The sequence below is a fragment of the Alligator mississippiensis genome, chromosome 10 (genome assembly GCF_030867095.1).
Source record: "Alligator mississippiensis isolate rAllMis1 chromosome 10, rAllMis1, whole genome shotgun sequence".
NCBI classification, from domain to species: Eukaryota; Metazoa; Chordata; order Crocodylia; family Alligatoridae; genus Alligator; species Alligator mississippiensis.
This window is the reverse complement of record NC_081833.1, coordinates 3,876,174-3,898,129: the sequence shown is the minus strand read 5'-3', so window position 1 is coordinate 3,898,129 and position 21,956 is coordinate 3,876,174. Positions and strand designations below refer to the sequence as shown.

At 37.3% G+C, this 21,956-nt stretch overlaps 1 protein-coding gene across 7 annotated transcripts in view; it reads left to right on the top strand.

Annotated features, from left to right (window-relative positions):
- The window catches only part of HECTD4 (HECT domain E3 ubiquitin protein ligase 4), a 102,051-nt gene that overhangs the window by 32,906 nt on the left and 47,189 nt on the right, over positions 1-21,956 (top strand). For 3 of the 7 annotated variants that reach the window (XM_059713375.1, XM_059713374.1, XM_059713377.1), the window contains exons 5-22: positions 580-688; positions 1,186-1,324; positions 2,220-2,390; positions 3,516-3,708; positions 6,759-6,920; positions 7,027-7,140; positions 7,903-8,043; positions 8,433-8,665; positions 9,154-9,299; positions 11,082-11,152; positions 11,943-12,048; positions 12,705-12,825; positions 14,243-14,371; positions 16,158-16,282; positions 17,132-17,285; positions 18,613-18,713; positions 19,766-19,964; positions 21,398-21,544. In XM_059713375.1, the coding sequence (XP_059569358.1) occupies positions 580-688; positions 1,186-1,324; positions 2,220-2,390; positions 3,516-3,708; positions 6,759-6,920; positions 7,027-7,140; positions 7,903-8,043; positions 8,433-8,665; positions 9,154-9,299; positions 11,082-11,152; positions 11,943-12,048; positions 12,705-12,825; positions 14,243-14,371; positions 16,158-16,282; positions 17,132-17,285; positions 18,613-18,713; positions 19,766-19,964; positions 21,398-21,544 (2,561 nt within the window). The remainder of the gene's footprint in view (positions 1-579; positions 689-1,185; positions 1,325-2,219; positions 2,391-3,515; positions 3,709-6,758; positions 6,921-7,026; positions 7,141-7,902; positions 8,044-8,432; positions 8,666-9,153; positions 9,300-11,081; positions 11,153-11,942; positions 12,049-12,704; positions 12,826-14,242; positions 14,372-16,157; positions 16,283-17,131; positions 17,286-18,612; positions 18,714-19,765; positions 19,965-21,397; positions 21,545-21,956) is intronic. The other 4 variants (XM_059713379.1, XM_059713378.1, XM_059713376.1 and 1 more) reach the window with 3 other exon arrangements.

Here is a 21,956-nt window from a genome sequence, read left to right as displayed (position 1 = left end):
CACTGCTCTGGAAAGAAGAATTGCATTCTTGTCAAGAAAATAAAAGAAAATGGTCCTCCACTCCTTTCTGCCCTTTAATAGAAAACGCTAAAATGTAGTATAAGGAATAATTTTAGATTTTGTTAATGAAGATGAAGCATTTTCCATTTACAGTTAGTCCTGTTGAACAGGTCCTGCTTCCCAAGCACAGTTAACTGCAACCATCCAGCTTGCACTATATTTGTTGATTTAGAAGCCTGCAACCAGTAAAGTCTATGAGCTGTATATCTGTGTATTCGATAACTGTGGCCTCAGCTCTGAACCAAGAGCCATCTGGGATTTGAGGCTGCAACTTTGGGGTGAAAAGGTAACCTAGAAATAAGAAATAGTGAAATACATGTCCTAGATGCCTGGTTTTTTCCTACTGACTGAGAAGGAATACACGATGAATAACTATGTATAAAAACAACAATACTAATTCTGATCAGTGTAGAGGAGAGTCTCCCATAGGTTTTCAGTCATTGATCTGAATGTAACAGACATGATCGTCATGGCTGTGTTGCCTGTTAAAGGTCTCTGATCATTTCCTTCCCATTTCAGATGCAGATTTAGGGCGCTGTCTTGCAGCAGATGGACTCTATCTTTATACAACTAATTCAGTGGGCAGAGGAATAAGCAAATTAGGATCTGGATTACATGGTACTTTACGGTAAGCCACAGCAGAGCTGAATGTTCACTTTGTGATATTTCTTCCTCTGCTCATTTTTTTATCCTGTCAAGATAAATCTTTTTAAAGGAAATGAGATGTGCTAAGTATCTTAATGTTTTTATTATTATTATTAAACCATTTTTTCAGGGAATTAGATTTTGTCACTGGTTTTCCCCTCTGATAATTATTGCTGTTAAGCACCATCCAAGTTAGGCAATAATTTATTAGGCTTTTGTTAACATATTGAAAGCTGTAGTTAGTTTAACTGCAAACTGGTTTCTAGTTATGGAATTTACTATACAAATAACTAGTTCAGATGTGACTCGTTTTACATATTCTTTTTTCATTGCTTATAATTCTTGAAATGTAAAACCAGCATTACAGCACTAAATATTTAGATACATGAATCTGTAGCTAGGGTCAGGAGGAGTTCGGGACAGTTCTTAAAAGATGTAGCATATTTAAAGGTTTTAACATCCTACCATCCTTTTTTCCAGAGGCTTTGTATATTGTCGTAATGAAGAGCTGGAGGCTGGCTGGGTTGCTTTTGGCAGTGGCAAACTTCTTCATCGTCCTGTCTCCTTTGATAATAAACCTCACTCCCTTTTCCAGGTCATTGATCAGCATACCCTTCAGGTAAAAAAAAAAAAAAAAAAAAAAAAAGAAAAAGAAAAACCTGTGTCTTTGTTTCAAAATAATAATATGGTAAAAATGTTTTTCATTTGTCATAGTTATTTATAACTTAGTCTAGTTCCATTATGCTCAGAGTCTGTTTATTCCCCTTTATGAAACTTTACCTGTAGCTCCTCACTGAAAGAGTTATATGACAGCTCACAGGCCATCTGTGGTGTCACAATACTTGTGCATACAGACCACAAACTAGTAGTAGCAGAACACAGGCAAAGAAAAATGGATTTTTGGTGAGAAATCAAATAGTTTTAGAGGATGCAAAACTCCCAGACACTTCCATTTCCCTCTAGTGTAAGAATAGTTTGAATCTTTGCTACTCTCCAGAATCTGTGTTTTGCAGACCAGCTACACTCTCTCTCTTTCTCAACATGGTTAAAGGATTTTTTTTCCTGTTGTGAATTAAAGAAATTCTAGTAAAAAATAAAGGAATAAATTGTTTCGTTGTTTCTAACTGCATACAGTGAGTTTCCTCAAACTCAGCATTTGGATTCTGGAAGTTAACATTTTGGAAAAGTAGGGGAAAGCACAAAACTGTTAGTACTTGTATGGTACCATTAGAAAAATGTGTGTGCATTTCCTGCAATTTGAAACCAGTGACTTTTTGTTTATTGTAGATGGATATTTATTTAGATGTCTTGCTAGCACGGACTTCTAGTAGGCGAACATTATATGCTACCCCTCAAACTAACCAATAATTAAAAGTGCACAAATAAGCCTAACAAGCCTTGCTACTAATACCAAAACACCCTTTTGATATATGTTGCTAGACTTAAGAACAGACTGTGAAATGTGAACTGGTAAGACTCTCTCCTTTTTTCTTGCTTTCCTACTGTACTTGTAGGTATGTCAAATAATCCCAATGCCAGTAAATCACTTCCCAGTTGGCAGTACTATGACCACCGTGCATCTTTCTTCAGATGGTACCTATTTCTACTGGATTTGGTCTCCTGCGAGCCTCAATGAAAAAACACCAAAGGGACACTCTGTCTTTATGGACATTTTTGAACTCATAGTAAGTTTAGTTTAAATATACTTTGCAACTGCTTTCTTACTCTGTCTTAATTTGATGACATGAGTAGCACTTTAAAATGCCAACGTTTAGTGAAGTTAGGAGACAGGGAAATGATGGATTTAAGTGCTAATATTTGTAACCTAACAAGTAATAAAAATATTATCAGCAAATAACTACTATTGAACAAAACAAAGTCAAGCTATAAGTTTTGTACTCTAAAGGGCATGCTAGCATAACAGTTGTATAGTATGTGCAATATATTTGTATCACTGTTCTTGCTTCATTTCATGCTGAAATAAATAACTGAATATAAATGTGAAATATGCATCAAAAGTTGTTTATTCCAGATTGGTTTTATTCCATTGTAACACAATAAATAAAATAAATAGATCGTTTTCACAGAAGTCATGTATATGCAAAGCTGCATAATTCACTTTGTAACCGAACTTGTCAATCACTGGCTTTTAAGTAAATCTAAATGCTTTTCAAAAAAATTACACTTCTTGGAGATCTCTAGAGTTTGGATTTCTTTTCCTTTCAACAGCCCCTTTGTATGCAAAGGAAATGTTAACAGTGTAACACTCCTGTCTCAACGCTGTATAAAATGCTAATATTTATCAAAATGGCATCTTTCCCAACAAAAGCCCTGCTTATCATTTGGTGGTGTTGCCAGTTCTTTGCTGTACAGCAGTAAAACCTTCTAGTTGTAGGCCTTCTCCATATTATCCCAAACTACTTAATAATGGGTCACTTTCCCTTCAGATTTTTCACATTGTGCATGACTGAGAGGCCTTCTCAAACTTAATGATTAAAAAAAATCTCATATAATATACCCTAAAAATAAGGGTTTGTATAATTATAGATAAATGTCTAGAAATTAATTATTGCTATGGAAAACAGACTAACAGTTCTGCTTTCCAAAGGATTGAAGGTCTTACATTCAGGAATGTTGGTTTTACATCATCATCAGAATAAATCTGTCTAGATATTTACAGCAATTACCTTGTTAAATAATTTTTGCAAGAAGTTCTTATCCCATGTAGTGTTCACACCCAGATGTGATCTATTATCTCCTTTATCTTAGAGATTTTTGTATCTAAAGACCTTTTTTCTTCATTTGAATAGGTAGAAAATGGTGTATGCATAGCAAATCCTCTACAGGAACGCATCATACTGATGAGAAAAGAGGGAGAGTCTGCAAAGAGTATTAATGAAATGCTTCTGAGTAGGCTTTCAAGATACAGAGCCTCCCCATCAGCAACACTGGCTGCACTAACTGGCTCTACCATCTCCAATACCCTGAAAGAAGATCAAGCAGGTTAGAAATGTTCTCTATCGTTTTACGTGTTTAGCACATTTGTTTTCAATGACACATTTTAAGAACTACTGTATGTGGCAAGAGAAATAATTCTGTACATACCATATCTTGCACACCCATGTGTATGGTGTCTATATTTAGTTTCTTTTCAACTGCTGTCCAACACAATATTGTTTTTTGTCTACAAGAGTATTAAAATATTTTTGAGCTGTGTTAATTTCTTTGCAAAGATAACTTTGAAATATTTATATAAAAGTACTTTGATGCAGATGGTTAACACTCAGAAGTCTAGTAGAAAAAATGTAGTTCGTATTAATATGAATTAAGCTTCTGGAAGTGGACAGAAGCTGAGCTTTGAATAACAGGAGCTATAACTGTAAACCCAACATCTTGTTATTGAAGCTATGCTCTTGAATGGCTCAGTTCTGCCCCCCTTAATCACACTGATTGGTACCTTTCTCGTCACTTAGTCCCACAGTTTCAGTACAACTATTTCAAGATTAAGTACAATTCAGGTTGCATTGGCTTTTTAAGCATTATGTTTAACATAACATACTGCAGTGGAGAAAATATAATTTCTTATTTGAGACGCACTTATATAGTGCAACTTGGAGGTAATTTGTTTAGTTGCTTATTTTGTTAAAAGGAATAATTGTAGAAAAGTAGGGAAAATACCAAATGAATTTGCACTGCAGATCACCCCTAAATTACTCTTGAAAGGCCTCAATCTCCCTTTGTGTTGACATTACAGCAAACGTCCTGAAGTAGATGGAAAAATGTTGTTGCCACTGCATCCTATAAACTTTCCATAGGTTATATGAAATTTACTTAACTGAAAATTTCAAAATCCAGAAGATACATATGAAGACTGAACGTCCTGAAATAAAACCGATACTGTTGCACACATGTGGGAAAGATGTGTTTTAGACAGAACTGACTTGCTTATTCTCTCAGCAAATAAGTTTTAGCAGTGAGCTTCTCCTTATGTATATGTCTTCAAGGACAAAGCTACCCGCTGTTATGTGGATGAGTAAGTAAAGCATGGGAAGGGATTGGAGCAGGGCCGAAGCCTGACTGGAGTGGTAAGCAAGGTCTGTGAGCTTAGCAAGTACTTTCTGAGTTGATTGAAGTCATGTGATGATCACCTCTTCCCCCTAATGGACATGACAAAGGACATTTGAATAGTTACGTATCTGATTCTAATAAGGTTTGGACAAAATGTTGGTTATGGGTAGAGAGAAGAAAGGACAGATTTTGGCAATACTGTTGTAGAAGGAAAATTGGCAGGCTTGGATATGGAGAAAAAAAGTGAAGGAAGAGTTTAATTGCCAGGATAGTGAACCTGTATCCCATGGGGGGGTTAATGATATTGTGATGAAAATGGGAGAAAGGGGAAAACAAGCTAGATGCAGAAAGTATCCTGTAAGCAGTCAAAAATGGCATTTGTAGTATACTGGGGTAGAGAGCCTTAAAAAAAATCCTCCAAGAAATATAAAAGGACATTTTTTTCAAATAAATGTTTTATTTCTAGACAGTGGTTTGTAATTAAAGCACTGACAGATCTAAAATGATAGCATAATGAATTACTTCTGTTATGGCATCATTAATTCTCACTAGGAATAGGATACTGCAGAAAATCCTAAATAAGCTGCTTCTGGTTGTTTGATGTCAGAGGCTTTCAAAATGAATTTTGATATTGCACCACTCGGTGTACTCTGTGTGAGAACAGTTAATCTTATTCTTAATATTTTATGCAAGTGACAGTGTGTATGTTGTAAAATTTCATTAAGCTTGTATAAATACATTTTGAGCAAGAGATGCTCAAATGCGATACTCCATTCTGTTTGAGGCATCTAGGTATCATTCCCATTCAAAGCTTTTCTATCATACCCTATTCATTTTGGGGCTGTGGTGGAATTTCTCTTCTTTGATAGTGTCCTATATTATTACTGATGAAGTGGCAAGTATATGGATGTTGGTATAAAATATTTATGTATTATTAATATTGCAACATTACTTTGTTATGAACTTGACACTAATAATTTAGGATCGTTTTAATAAGATTCCTTGACCAAACCGGTATATTTATTGCTTTCATGGCTTTTGATTTATTTTTTTTTAAGCATCTCCCCCAGGCAAGATTTTAGTTAGGTCTTGAACAGTTCTCTTCCTGTCCCAAAGATGCTCTGGGGGCCTGGACTCGCTGGCTAACATTGGATCATTATAAAGTTCTGAACTTTTAAATACTTCATAGATCCAGCTATCCCTTAAGTACTTGGAAAGCTAGAAGCTTGAGTGGAATATACAATACTTTCTGTAAATATTTTCTTAAAGTTTGTACAGATCTTACAGACTGTGTGTCCGGGTATAGAAAAAGAAGATATGTGGAGATCTTTAAAAGGATCATATTTGGCTAAGGAGTGGATTGAATTGTTGTAGAAAGAGAATTCTGAGTTGCTCGTGAGTGAACCCCAAATAGATAATGCTTGGGGAAGGGTGGATCATCTTTTGGAGGCAGCTTCATTCTAACCTGCTTGTCTGGGTGGTTAGCTCACTGTTGGTTAATAGATGTAGAGGATGTATTAAGGCAAAGTGATGATGAATCCCAGGGGGCCTCTTGTCTTTAAAAACTTTTCTGGCTTTAAGATATTGCCCCGAGTACTTTATCGCCTTATAGTCCATATGGCAGATGTCTCTATGTTAGGTACTTGTCTTCGTTTTTTGGCTAGGTTTTTATGGAGATGGTGGAGTGGAAACTAAGACTTGGTATTCTTATTCATATTTAAAGTTGTGTTTTTTTCTAAAGTGTATTGAAAAATACATCTGAAACCATGTATGCTCTCTTAGGGATTAACACCTAATTTACGAAGGATCTTTAGGATCTAGTAGCTACTTCCAAATACTGCACAAATGTTGCTAATCAGTATTTCTGATGAATTGATTTAAATTCCAGAACCAACGCCTATAAGTCTTGCCACCTATTATATTCTACATATTTAATTGTTCAGACAACCAGGTTTTTTTACTGTAGTTTCTATTTAATGTTTCAGCTGCCAACACTAGTTGTGGGTTGCCACTAAAAATGTTACGAAAAACTCCCATTTACACATGTGGAACGTATTTGGTGATGTTGGTCCCACCGCCAGGTGGATCAGGCAGCTCTGCTACACGATCACTGTTCGGTGGTTCAAGTGGTTTGTCATCACTGAAAAGTAAGTGTGTTGTGTTTCTGGCATATTTAAGAAAACTCACTCCTGTAATTAATATGACGACCTTCAGAGAGATTAATTGGAGACATTTTTTTTCTTCTCTCCCAAGTCCTTGCTTCTAGTTTGGTGTTCAATATTTCGGATGGGCAGTTCACAAGCCGAGCAGATCTCATTGATGCTGCAGGAAGCTCACTTGGACGTGGGGCCCTAGTACCCGGACTTGGTAATAAATAGATACATTTTATGGGAACCAAACAGTACTGTAGCAACCCATTTTCTGCCTAATTTCGTGTCAGTTGGCCATGCCTCATAAGCAATTTATGAGCTCCCAGATTTATGAATTGTTTAAATTTTGTAAAAGTCTAAATACAGACAAGAATTTGTGAAGTGAAAACTCAAGACATACTGGAGGAAGATCCTGGTTCTCATTTCTCCTGGTTCTATTTCCTATACAATATATAAGTAACGTGCCAGCTTCAGGAGTGAGCAAAAACATTGATCCTAACAGAAAGGAATAATAGAAGAATTTTTGTTCTAAATCTTCTTGTTCTCTTTTTCCTATAAGTATGTAGTATGTGAATAATTAGTGAGTATGTGAAGGGTTGTAGAAAAGGAATTTTGAAACCATTTTATCTCTTTTTTTTTTCTTGAGAACAGCAGCATCTGATACAGCCCCAACTTTTCAGTTGACTGCAAATGGTAGCAAGCAATGAGTGATAAGATCATGGTGGAATACTAAATATAGAACTAACATGTTTCTCTGAGAGCAGAGGAAGGGTATGCTTTGATAACATTAGGAAAATTCTTTTAACATTTTGTTATTCTCAGCCGTTATTTTTAAGTAGCTTGGTGTGCCACGTAATAGATTTGAGGGCATAATATCAGATATAGCAATATTTCAGTTTTCTTCAAAGGAAAATATTATGATAGAATTTGCTATAGTCAGATAATTTTTAATACAGGTATTTATTTTTTCTCTCCGCAGGTGCATGTTATGATACTATGAATAACATGATATGGACGTGCTCTAATGACTATATTGATCAATGGTGTAATCCTGGAAACCAAGCTTTCCATTATGTCTGTCAGAGACTAGGAGTTAGCCATATCATTACAGAGCCCAGAGGTGAGGTAAACCTACCATAAGCACTTTGTGTAAAGTGCAAGTGAAATATGTAAATGAATTTACAGTGACATACTGTAAATTCAAATAAATGGCTAAACAGATTTCTTTAGAAAGTCACAACATACTGCTTCATGCAAAAGTGGTTATACTTATTGGACAAAATTATTTGATCTCACTGAAGAAAAAGATGTTTTTGCATGTGTGTTTGAAAGATATTAGGTTCTTACTGTCTTTAATGTTTAAAAATATTGCACAGAAATCCCTTGCCTTTCATGCAGGTGGTAACAGAAACACTGCTGCATTGGCCTGATGCTGATACTGATTTCGTAATGTATTTTAAATGCGGGTGTACATTTCACAGAAGTATTGAAATTTGATTTTCCTTGTAGGCGACGCTATAACCACAAATGAGGTTATCAACCAGTTACTGCACCATGTTGGTGCCATGTGCATCCACCAACTCAATCTGCTTGCAGCCAGTAACAATCTCCCAGTAACTAATTTTTTGGGCAAGCAACATCCAATTGAAGCACACCATCTCAGCAGTATTTGTGACATCATGGAGAAAGCCATGGTTAATGGAGACACTTGCATTATACGCTGCATCCTTGTTGTCTTTCAGGTATAAAATAATCTCCCATATATTTAGAATCAGCTCTCTAAAGGAGATCTTTGAGAATGCAGGCTAAAAAGTAAGCTTTTTTAGAAAAGGAATGGTGACATTTGTCAAGTAAAAAAAGCTAATGGACATTGACCTAAAATTGACATTGTATTTCTCTGTGTTTCTGTAATGTCTTCCAGCCTAAAATTAGGACTCTGAGAAGCAAATACTTATCCCCATTTTGCAGAATGGAAAGGTACCAGAGGGTAGGAAGTGCAAGGGGTAGGAAGGATGGCTTGTCTTGTTAACCTGCTAGCCTGAAACTCAGGAGATTTTGGATCTAATTCCTGACGCAGCTGCAGATTTTGAGGGATCCTGTGCAAAATTAGGGTTTTAGCAACAAAAATATTCAAAATTCTTTTCCCCTTTAAGCCACTGTTAAAGATCCTTTTCTTAAGGATTTCTCTGGAGCAGAGAGAAAATTCACTTTTAACTTTCTGTTTTTGCAGGTGGTTTTAAAATTTTTCTTCAGCCCCCAAACTGAGAGAAACAGAGACATTGTCAGAAGATCTGGCTTGTTACTGTGGCAGTTACTGATGGCACCAAAGGACCAGATTTGTTCTGAAATTCAGAAGGAGGTTTGCCTAGCAATCAGGTAAATATCAGCTGTTTACTCAGATCTAGGTGAATCCTAGCATCTGACTGATTACTACAAAAGAGTATTATGATTGGCTTACAGGGTTTTTAGGCTTTCTAAACTAATCAGGTTAACAGTACAGCTAGCCTCAATTTTATTACAAGAATCTAGGTTTTAGTTGTACCTTTAGCAATTTAATTTTAGATTAGTATCATTGCATCTTTTAAATCTGGCCTGTATTTTGGATAGTGGGATACATTAAGTGGTAATGGTGACTTATTAGGTAATAGCTTACATTACGTCTACTTAAAAACCCAGTAGTAGATTTTATTAGCTACAGCATCTTTATTTTGTCACCCTAATCAGGTGCACGGTGTTGAATAGCTGCAATATTCCAGTTAGTGACTGTAGATGGACAAAGCAATTACATTATAATTTTCAGTTATAATAAGTTTCGTCTGTCACAATACAGGAAGCTAACCCACAATAATTTTACCTAAATGAAAAAGGGAGTAAAATTATTGCAGTTGAGCTCCTATTAGCATGAGAGGACAGATGAAAGAGGTAATGCAGTTCAGATGAATCTGCTATATTCCACCCCTGCTTTTAAACCAGCATAATAGTTTCATTTGTCCACACTTCAGTCATGGATGAAGTGACTTTCTTGTGCTGTAATGTATAAATTTGCATATGCTCTAAAATGAAGGTAATATTTGTGTTAGTTGTAAATAGTAGTGCTTCAGAAAGTAAGTTGAGATTGTTGGGAGGTGGCCAGGAGCGTGAGGTCAAGTAGAGTGGGTTGTGGAGGATGCTTCTAGGTTGATGAGCACTTTGAAAAACTACAGAAGGGATAGCACATTTGTCCAGCGAGTCACATGGGGAGGAGAGACAAGAAACCTGTGCATGTGTGGGAGTGAACACGGTGTGTCTGCAGAGACATCAGCCCTTGAAAAGCTTACACAAAACAGCTGTTTCAGTTCCCCAGCATGCTAGATAGTGCTGCTGCTGCACTTGAACTACAAGCTGAACGACTTCTTTTCCATGGTTTGTCAAAACAGCCCCAGGGCCAAGTAGAGGACAATAACAATGGAAAAAAAGGCAATTGTGTATCAAGAAAACAAGATAATGTTCATCTCAAGGGCAAGGAACATTGTCTCAAATGTTCTGTTCACAGATCTAAATCTGCTTTCAAGTGGGAAGTGTTCCAAAGCTTGAGAACAAAATCTTCCAAAGATCAACCTGTGTGGTTTAGTTACAAACCACAGAGTTCCACAAGGTTTGCAACCATTGAAGTGCATGGGAGAATACATTTGAAAAAGCATCTTTTAAATGTCTTTGGATTTGTTCACTGCATATATTGATATTGGGCAACAATTAAGTTATTGTTACACTATTTAAATGTTTCTTTGGTCAGGAAATCTCTTAGAACATTTGGGGTAGATAAAGAAAAGAGCAGATCAGTGAAGACCAGAAATCCTTCCTTTTCCTCATTGTGGTATTAAGATACTAACCTGTACTTCAAACTTGGAATTCATGATTTTTTGGACAAATCTGGAATCAAATCTGAAATATGATTCATTGACTTTCCATGAGTTAATGATTCTGAGTCTTTATTTCAAACCTACCTGGATATGGTCAGCCATGGAGTTAAAAGGGAGCAGATGGCTCAGGGCAGGAGAATCCTCTGTTTGGGGAACAAAACGTATTTAAAGTATTGTATAAATTCTATAGTATAAATTCTATGATTCTAAATAGCAGGAGAAAACAGCTGTCAATATGACATTATTTTATTTTTTTTAGCTCTGGTTTAAATATCCTATATCCTGGAGAAGTAGAAATCAATAACTTACTTAAGTTGGTCTTAACTGAAGGTAAGAAGTTCTTATTCTCATTTTGGAAAGTAATTCCTGTAATTGAAAACACAATAGAAGATGTGTGTTATTTTGTGGTGAACACTCTTCCATTTCTGGGATCAGAGCAGTTTAGGAATGCTAGTGGGTCTTAGCCAATCCCACCAGCATCATTATTTTCTTGGAAGTCATAGGATGTTTTAGGTCTCAAACATTATTCTTTACCAGAGTATTTGCAGTTGTCTAAAGCTGTGATTCTAAACCAGGGTGCCATAGTATACCCTGTGGTGGTGTGAGATCCTTTTAAGGGTGTTGTGGGATGCCACCCAATATCAGCACTGTTAGATATGCTAATGTAGTGTCAAAACCATTCTGACCTGTTGTGATCTTTCTGAGTTGTTTACAGCAGAAGAATCTGTATTTTATTTTTCTGTAGTTAAAAAATGAGTGAAAGCTAAGAGGTGGCATTTTCTGAGGGGTGCCTTGAGTCTAATGTGGAGTGTCTTGAGTCCTAAAAGGTTCAGGTCATTGGTCTGAAATCAAGAAGGTTTAAAAATCTCTTCCAACACATAGCATGTCCCATCCTGTTTTGCATAGCATGGGAATGTTGTCTCAGAATTTAAGATAGGAAATTAGGCATTTCCAATAAGTTCCTTTGTCTATAGAGAACCACAGTAAACAATAAGAGTAGTCACTGTTGGTCTGTAGCGTATGGGAAGCAGATGCTTTATGAATTAATAAATATTGTTTCTATAAAAGGCTGTTTTATAAGTTTTCATCATCTGTATCATAAATGTGTATTCCATTATAGGAGAGAGAAATAGTGGTCTCTCCCAACTTCGTGATGTGATCCTGACTAATTTAGCTGAACAGCTTCAGAACAACAGATTTGGAAGTGAAGATGATGATCATTACAGGTAAATTAGAATAATGCTTGTCTTTGCCACTCTTACGAAAAATAGATTTCAATACATATTAGGAGCTTTATTATAAACTTGATGTATTGCTAGCTGTATGATTGTACTGCATCGCTTGCCTAAGAAGCACTAAATTCTCTGGGTGGTTTGAGGTATTAATGGAGTTTTGGAGATTTCTGTAGAGCTGCAGGAGTGCTTTGGAGGAGCCTTTTGTGGAGTCCTCAGATCGTTACAATAGAGCAGATAGCATTCTATAATTTGACACGGCACTCCACATTCCCATATTACAAATGCTGCTCTTCCGCCACAAAACTAAGTTACTTCAAGATTGAAGTTTGGGAGAGGTCTCTTTTTAAGAACTGATTCACATCATTGAGTCCCTCAGAACTGGAACAAAATGAATGCAGATCCATTGCACTGAACTCTCTTAACCAAGCCAGGGCTAGTTTTTCTTGTATGAATTATGGTAAGATGGAAAATTTTCCAGCATCTTTGGTATGGTATGCTCTAGCTAGCAAGTCAGTCCTTCAGCATTTCTGATACAAAGTCATTTGGTTGGTTTCACCTAACTTGTAATGTGGTTTGTCAGGATTTTACACTCATTTGAAAAGTATCCATCCTGATCAACTTCTCCTTATCTTTCCTGAATGTTAAAGACTAAATGATGAGCTGTTGCACTACATTCTCAAGATAGTTGTTCGAGAATCTTGTGTCTTAATCACCAAGTGCCAAACTGTATCTAAAGATGACTTTCAAAAGCTTCTTTCAACTGTGCCTGTAAGTAAAATGTACCTGATTAAAAATGTTACATTTGCTTAAGCTTTTTTTTTCTTGTTATTCAGCCCAGCCATTTTTCCCCTAGTGTGTAGAAATATAACTAATTCAGGGTGTAGCCTTCAGAAGGATAGGTGAGGTAGCTTCTTTAAGTTATACTGTTGCAAACATGAAACCTGATTAATCTTACAAATTTGAAATGCCCATAAATGGAAAAGGACAGTTGAAAAACAGTAACATTCCTTCAGTGCAATGATCCTTTAAACGGTGGTTCTCAACCTTTTTTGTACCCGGACCCATTTGTAAACATCGATGGCCAGTCCTGACCCAGTGCCCCTCACTCCCAACCCACTACCCCCTGCCCCCTCTCCAGTGTGTGGGGCAGGGGGGCCCCAAACAGCCCCTTGCAGGATGGAACTCTGCCAGTCTTCAAGGGAAAAGCCATGGTTTCCCACATTTTTCTCCTTTAATGGAGAATCCTTTTTTAAAGTTCATTTATCCACTTTTAAAGTTTGTTCAGGACCATTTCTTATAGTCTTGTTACTTACTTTTGGGGCATGATCTACGGGTTGAGAAACACTGCTTTAAACAGTGCAGGGTTACGGACTGATGCATTGTTCCTTTCACTTAGCTGTTTCAGTTATTTAAAAAAATACTTTCATATAGTATCCTTCAGAATTTCAAAGTAATTTACAAAATAGGATAGAAAACAGAAAACCTTTCAGAGTCGTATAAAATGGTGCATACAGAGGGGAGGAATGCTGTAGGTGCAGAAATAAGAGATGAGAAAAAGCTGATATTTAAAATGTTAGAAATGCATATAAATATTCTTAGAGTCAGCTTACAGAATGGAAGGATGCAGTGACTGGGAAATATTAATTGGGGTGAGGTTTGGGATATGTAGTGTTTCAGATTTACTGCAGTAGCAACTCGCTAATTCTCATTTCAACCTTATTGACCCTGTGCTCCTCATAAATTACATGCCAACCAATTATGTCCTGCCTTTCAGCAAGGATCCTACGGCCGAACTCTGCAAACGAGGTCTTTTGTTAAGATGTCATTGCTCTTACAATACATATGTGTAAATATTTAATGCTTAATTGCAGCTGCAATTTTTCAAATAAAGTATAATGCAAGATGTAAACTTTTCAAATGTTTCATTTATTTGTTAATTTGCAAAATTCAGTGGTTTGCCATTGCTCCCAACACTTCAGCATGAACTAGGGAAATTCTGCTGATACAGCAAAAGCACTGTAAATCGGTGGCAGTAGTCTGTTCAAGAGAAATAATTGTTTTCCTTACGCTCTGTTCTTTTTTCTTGGTTGTTTCTTGTTCATATTTTTAAAATGCACAAGGATTGTCTGTGCCGTGCTTGATTAAAGAAGATGGATAATGTAAAATGTGCTTATTTATATTAAAGGCTGCGTCTTCATGCTTGCGGTATCTGATGGCCGTACAGAATCACCTTCTCAGTAATACTATATTGATTAAACCTGATGAAAATGATGACAGTGACAGCTCCTTGCAGGGAGAGACATTGAAGGTACAGGTAAACACCAAGTTTTATTCCCAGTACTGCTTTCTCCGGCCAGTGTTCTTCTGACAGTTCTTCTGTCTTCAGTGCAGCTTACTGGTAGAATCTTTGTGTGCCGTCTTGTCAGGTTTTGTTATGTTGATGCGTTACATGGTGAAAGCCAATACCGTTCCATATTTCAGCTAGAATTGATGGTTAGTTTTTGTATAATGTCATTGCTTGACCTTTTTTTGTTTAATGAGTTCGTCAGCGCCTCCCTTCTAAAAATGTTTATAAAGGGGTTCATATTTAGCCATTAAGGAGCACATCTACATGTGCATTAATGCACTTTAGTTAATGTGCGTTAAATCTAGTATCTCCGGGCATTTATACGCATACCTTTTTGTCCTGCAGTGCATCAGAGGTCAGGTGGATCAGAACAGACTCGATTAATCGAGCTGAGGCACACTGCGCTGTGCCGTATGCAGTTGTATAAGCAGCAAAATATGTGTCAGAGTGCAGAAAATGGTGGCAGTGCACTTTTGAACTAAAACACCTCCGAAGTATTTTAGTTTAAAAGCACGCCACCATCATTTTCTCAGCACTGATGCGCATTTCGCCACTTAGAAAACTGCTCGTGCCACAGCTCCGGGCACTTTTAAAAGCACCCCACACTGCAGCATAAGCATGTGTGCAAATGCCCTCCATTGTGAAGTACTAGGAAAATGCACATTAGCCTGTCTTACTGCATATTAACTAAATAGCACATTTTTAAGTGACGCTTAATGCACATTAGCCTATTTTAATGCACATTAACTAAATAGAATGCTTTTTTAGTGATACTTTAATGCACATTAAAGCACATGTGTAGATGTACCCAAGGCATGTTTTGGATAGAAAATTAGTATGTAGGAAGTCATCTGCATATACATGTCTTTTTCTGTATTTATAGCTGTGAAACAACTAATTAAAAAAAGATTAGTTCTTCTGAGATTTAGATGCACGTCTGTTGCTTTCAGAAAATGATTTGGACTCCTATCACTCAATTGGCATAATTTATATATATTTTTGTGTGTGTTTTGAGCTTAAGTCATGTGGAATTACCTTCTTCCTTGCTTTGTAATAGTTTGAGACCTGTTCACCCTTAGAGCTTTGTCAAAGCCCACCTTTGTCTTCTCACCCCAGCGGGTGTCATGGGAAGTATGACATCGAGGTATTAGAGTGGTTTTGTCGGTTCAAGCTTTATTAAACTGTGGTTATAGTTACGTTGATGCTGGAATAGTGTTGTTAGTAATTCTCAGTTTTGTCCCAACACTTGTTTTGTTTTCATACGTTATACTGTGATCTTACTAACTGCTGTTGCTGGGCTGTTTGTCTGTTGCTTTCTGTAGGAGTTTGTGCTTGCAATCTTAGGTAGTTTGTTTCTGTTCAAGCTTATTCAGTAAATACTAAATGTCTCAGTACAGTTGTCTGTCATTCTCACTATTCATCCATGTCATTGTTCAGTTTCTCTCTCTACAGCGATCCTCAAACTTGGTAGGACATTCTGTCATCAGGTGCAGACCCTTGGCTGGCTAGTAGCTGCTCTCGTGTGCTGGGGATTCCTTCCCTCTCTAGAAACTGGATGTGCATCCAGTAAAATGCACCTAGTTTCTCCCAGCACTTTTGGGCTTAGCATTAATCAAATATAAGTCTGGGATGAAGCTACTCCTGCAGGCCTGCCAGGTCGCATTACCGTTATTTAATTTGGAAATCCATCCTTTTACTGCTCAGTTGTTTTATTCTCTAGGAGTTTAAGCATTGTCTAACTTTTTGCACCTAGGAGTTAAAGGCCAGTATTTTGTCTCTTGCTACACAAATCCTGACCGGATGTGATGAAGTCTTAGAAATGCTGCAGCAAGTCACTACAGCTCTTATAAACAGTGACATTTCTGACAGAGAGCAGAGGTAAGACAAGCTGCCTAAATACCTGTTAGTCTGAAAGAGGTGAGCTGCTGCCCTTCTTGTAGACAGGCTGGCTCAGTAAAAGAATGTTATCATTATCAGTATTTGTATTTTTGTAATTAAGTTGTTGAAAGAGGACAGGGCTATTTCTTTATACCAGCGGTTCCCAAACTCTAACAGGTTGTGCACCACCAATTTAAAATAAGTACCACCAGCAAATTTTTCAGTTCAACCTTAAGTTTGAAGTAGCACCAGCAAATTTTTGTCATATAAAGTAATTATAATAAATTTGTTAACGCGTAGCACTGACAGCTTGTCTGCGTACCACTGGTGGTACACGTACCACAGATTGGGAGCCGCAGTTTTATACCATTATTGTTTCTACTTCTGGCTATTTCTATTTCTGTCTCTCTCTCTCTCTCTGTTTCTGTCTCTCATTTTATAGGCCTCAAGAGTTATATGCCATAACTAGAGCCTTCCATCTCCTGTCTTCTGCAGTCCCTTTCCACCTTGTCACATCTTTGCCCATCCCTTCCAGATCAGTTTTTATGTAATCTTCCCATCGTTGCCTTGGTCTGCCTTGATCTGCCTGAAAGTCTGATACCCTTCACCTCAGCTTCCAGAATTTGTCTTGCATGCCATATCTTATTGGTCCTTGTAATTTATGATTTAAAAATATTAATGTACTCTCTACATGTTAATAGATGTTATTGATGTGCTTGAGTAAGTATTTGCTGCCACAGTTTGAACCATGTATGCAGTCTCATTAGATATGAAACTCATTTCTTTATATAAAATGGTCATGACAACTCATGAAAGAAGTGTTCCTATGTATATCCTTGACTTTTGCAGATTAAAAGGCCTGGAACAAGTTACTAAGGCAACCATGCTTGGTCATTTGCTTCCTGTATTACTGACATCCCTGATGCATCCAAATTTACAGACTCTTACCATGGCTGATGCACTGATGCCTCAGCTGGTACAGTTGGTACTTTATACCAGTCAGGTATGGCATTTTTACAGTAGATATAATTAGTGATTTTAAACGCATATATTAAACTTACTAGTGGCATTTTCATGAGTAAGCCTCAAAACGCAACATGTAGGCTGAAGAAAAACAACAAAATATTATTTCAGACATATACCCAAAATGAACTGTGCTGGTAATGCAGCCTCCAAGGTGTTGAGGCATAAAAATATCATCTAATCATAAGAACTGCCATGCTCTGTCACAGGTCCAGCTTATCCAGTATCCTGTCTCTGACAGCAGGTGGCTGGTAGCAGTTACTTTATAGGAAGGGTATAAGGAACAAAGCATGGTTAGAGTTGTACCCAGTAGCCATCAGGTGTTGTTTCTATCAAAGTTCTTTCGTTATGTGTATCAGAAAAAGGCTAGGAAGAAAAGACTAAGTCAGTTTAATATTGCCTATAATTCTAGCTTTCTGGTGATTTTTACAACCCAATTGTTAAGTTAGGAAAAAGTTCCTTAATTTTGACAGCGCTCATGTGGCTGCAGTAGCTGAAGTAAATTTTGCTTTAATACTTTAGCTCAGACATTCTGGTATGACGGTATCTTACAAGAAACCTTCATAAGCTCCCTTAATATTAACAATTTCACACCTTCCCTGTGGCAACAACAGCAAGTGTTTACTCGAAATAGGATTTTTCATGTTTTTAAGAAGTGATTTTAGACCAAGAGAACAATGAGAAGAGCTAGGACCATATGACCAGGCATAATTAATGCGCGGATTGCAGTCTAAGAACTGCTGCTTGACACCTGCTGATGTTGGAAACAGATTCCATGCAACGTGACCAACCAAGTTTAAGACACACTGCCGTTAATACTTATGCTGCTAATATTAACAGACTTCAGGGTACAAATCTACCCTGTTTCAGTAACCCAAGCAATTCTGGAGAAGAGAAGACAGGATTTGATAACAGTCTTCAAATATCTGAAGGGTGGTTATAAAGAGAATGAAGATTAGACTCTTCTCTGTGGCTGTAAGGGACAAGACTAGAAGCATTGGCCTCAGACTGTAGCAGAGGAAATTTAGGTTGGAGATTAGAAAGAACTTTCTCACTGGCGGTGAAGCAATGAAACTGGCCACCTAGAGAGGCTGCGGAATCTCCATCCCTTGAAAATGTTTGAGAGCAGGTTGGACAGACACTTGATTGGGATGGTTGAGTCAGGGATGAGCATGCCTTGAGCAAGGGGCTAAACTACTAGATGACTCCCTGCGGCCCTGACCAACCCTGCTTGACTATGTTTCTATGATTCTTAACATCAAATGTATTGTTTATATACTGTTAAAGTTACTCCTGTTATGTTACAGACTGCCTTGTTGCTTAAAACTCAGTCTCCAGTTTTTGCGGAAGTGTGCAGTTCCCCCAGTGGTACATCAGACCAGAAGAGCAAGTTGTTACCTGATGAGAGGTGATTGATGTTAGATCAATTTTTTTCTCGCCTATTACGTACCACCTTTCATTACTAATGGCATTCCTGGCTAGACCGTTACTTAGGAAGGAATGAAAGAAGCAAGAATCTTAAGGGTCATCACTATAGTTGTCTGTAAATTTCCTTGCGAAGTCATAAAAAGATGTACAAAGTGTATTTGATTTTTTTTTTAAAGGAAGTAATTTTGTTGTAAAGAATTGAAAGATCAGTCTAATCAAGATGCTTAAATAAAGTACAGCTTCATTTCTGACCCTTCAACTTTTGAAAAGAATTTCTATAGCCTAGAATCGGGGAGAGCTCTATAACAAAATGCCATGTATTGTAGCAGAATAGAGTATTGAAAATGCATTGGGATTTAAGTTGTAATGGGCAAGATGTAATTATCTAAAGTTCTGGCTTTAAATCATGGGTCGCAAATGAAAAGCATATACTTTCTGCTTGAAACCTGTTATGATAGCTGAACTTCAGTTTTAGCAATTGGCTTTTCCAACTTGCATCTGTTTATGAACAGGCGGTATTAAGGGGGTATTTTGAGGCATGTGAAATGTATGGTGAAACAGCAGCGAACAGCATGTTTTGCACTCAGTCTTTTGCCTACCTGGAGTGAAAGTTATATGTGTTCTTTTATGATAGTCTTATCTTTTATCAAGTGCTATTCAGGAAGAAAGATTGACATTTTTGATATTAACATTCAGAAACGAATCCGTTTTCAGTAAAATACATAACTTTTTCTAGAGCTGCTTAAATTTTTAAAACACCATAAAATGTATTTACTAGGTAGACCCTTGGTATCTTTTACTTATATGTAAAGTGTTCACATTATTAAAAACTCAACTTATTAAAGATGTGTTCACATAATTAAAGACTCAACTCCTGCTTGAAGTGAGAATTAGTCAAATATTTGATTGCCTTTTGTTACTTGAAGAGCATCACTGGGCCTTTGAAAAGCATGTTACGGTGTTTTGAATGCATACTACAAAACTAAACAGGTACATTATGAGTAGTAACTTCTTGCTTTTCTGTGGTTTCAGAATGCTAGAAGAGAAAGAGGAACCAGGTTTTCTCACTGGCTTGAAGATCCCAGCTCCCTGGGCCGCTGGGAAGACTGTAGAAACAGTACATCCTGTCAGGGACAACTATAAATTTAAAGAAACTGTACATATTCCAGGAGCCCGGTGTTTATACCTTAGATTTGATAGCAGATGTTCCTCACAATATGATTATGATAAGGTAAGCAAGGGCCAGTACAGCAACTTGCTTATCTCTTAAGTGTTTCTTTCATGAATGCCTCTCATTTTCATTTTGGCTGCCACTCGCTCTCCATGGCGCCTTATTTCTAGCAATGACGATAATTTGGGATGCTTTAACTTACAGCAAGCAGTACAAAGGCCTCCCTTTGGTCAGAGGATCTTAGAATGTAAAGAGTGAGATAAATTATTTGGGGTGATAGGTAGCTGTGAAATAGTATCCCAAAAGAATGGTGTAAGTCTTATCTCCTGGAACATGTGGAATTAGATTTGATTAAACGAGAGAATATGTTCAAAGGCAGTTACTCTGAAAGGGCAGGGAGATGGGAACAGTGTGATCTTCCTGCATCTTATTCTCTCTCTACCACCCACCATTCTTTTAAGAAAAGTTGCAAAAGGGTAATCACTAAATGCCTACAATGGGCCTGTCTAGAACATAGCGTCTAGTGACTGTGTTTAACAAGAAACTTAGTTGGCATATCCTTAATGAATTTGGCTCATTTACTAGCCTACATACAAAAAAATTCTTTTTAATATACCAAAATGGGGTGGTGATAATTGAATGGGAGATCTGTCAGCCCTCAGAAAAGTTACCTTCCCTGCAAACCCAAGCCAGTCTTGTTTGTTGACATCCATTTCATGACTGCTAAGGTGGCTTTTCTTTATTTTAAAATGTTGAATTCATTTGCATTTTCTGTCACCCAGTTTTCCTTGTTTCTTTAACTTAAACCTGCCCATCTCCTTTGTAGATCAGCACAGTTTGTATCAAACTGGGCAGAACTGGAAAGGATAACTTTCTGACAACAAATGGCTTGTTTACATGGATTAATATTAACGAGTATTTTCAATTTAAGATTGTAGCTACTACCATTTTTCCTTTGTAATTATAGAGCTGCTTTCACTGATTAGTAACCATTGCTATATGTTCTGTAACATAATAGAGTGAGTCCTGTGGTACCTATATTAGATTTATTAACAGAAATACATCATAATGTATCTGTCACCAGTGACTGGTTAAGCACTTCTTTGGGGAAATTTTTGGGCCTTATCATGTTCCCAGTTGAAGTAGCTGGAAAACCTAATTCCTGTTAACTTCAAAAGGAGCAGGATCAATCCCTTTATTGTAGAGAGGCAGCATGTCTTAGTGAGCTGGGCATGGAAAGTAGGAACCCACCTGATTTCTATTCCTAGCTCTGCCACAGACTTGCTGTGTGACCTTGGGCAAGTCACTTAACTCCTCTCTGCCTCAGTTTCCCCATCTGTAAAATGGGGATAATAATGCTTGCCTTCCCACCTCACAGGGCTGTTGTGAGGGTTTGTTAATCAGTGTTGATAAAGCGCTTTGAAGATTTGAAGCGCTATACAAGTGCTAAGTATTATTATTATTATTAGATTTTTTTTGTTTTTCTCTTACAGTCTAACAGTGTATTTTATGTTTTGAAGTTGGTGATCTATGCTGGTCCTAACACAAACAGTAGGAAGGTTGCTGAGTATGGAGGCAATACACTGGGATATGGCAGCCGTAGTGTCTTAGGAACTGGTTGGCCGAAAGACTTAGTAAAGGTACAGTATTACAATCCAACGATATTTCACATAGAAAAGTGCCCTCTTGAAAACTGTATAGCATCGTTTTAACTGAATTTTTAGCTGTGGAGTCCAAGTATTTGAGTGTAAGCTTACCCGTGCGGAGGGCCCTTGCTAAGAGGACTTTTAAGTCCCCGGGGAAGGAATTCCTGTCCTACATTAGGGTTGCCCCTTTTTTTGAGTATGGCATCACCTTGGACATTAACTTATGTTGCGTTGTCATGCTGGGATGCGTTAGCAGGATTGTGTAGGATGAGAAAAGAATTGTGCATCAGTCCCTGAGACTTTAGGGACAGTACCTTTCTACATGCGTGTGTTTGTGTAGCACAAGTTCCTACTGAACCTGAGGTTATACAAACTTCTCAGGAGTCTTAGACGTGTCTTTGCAAAC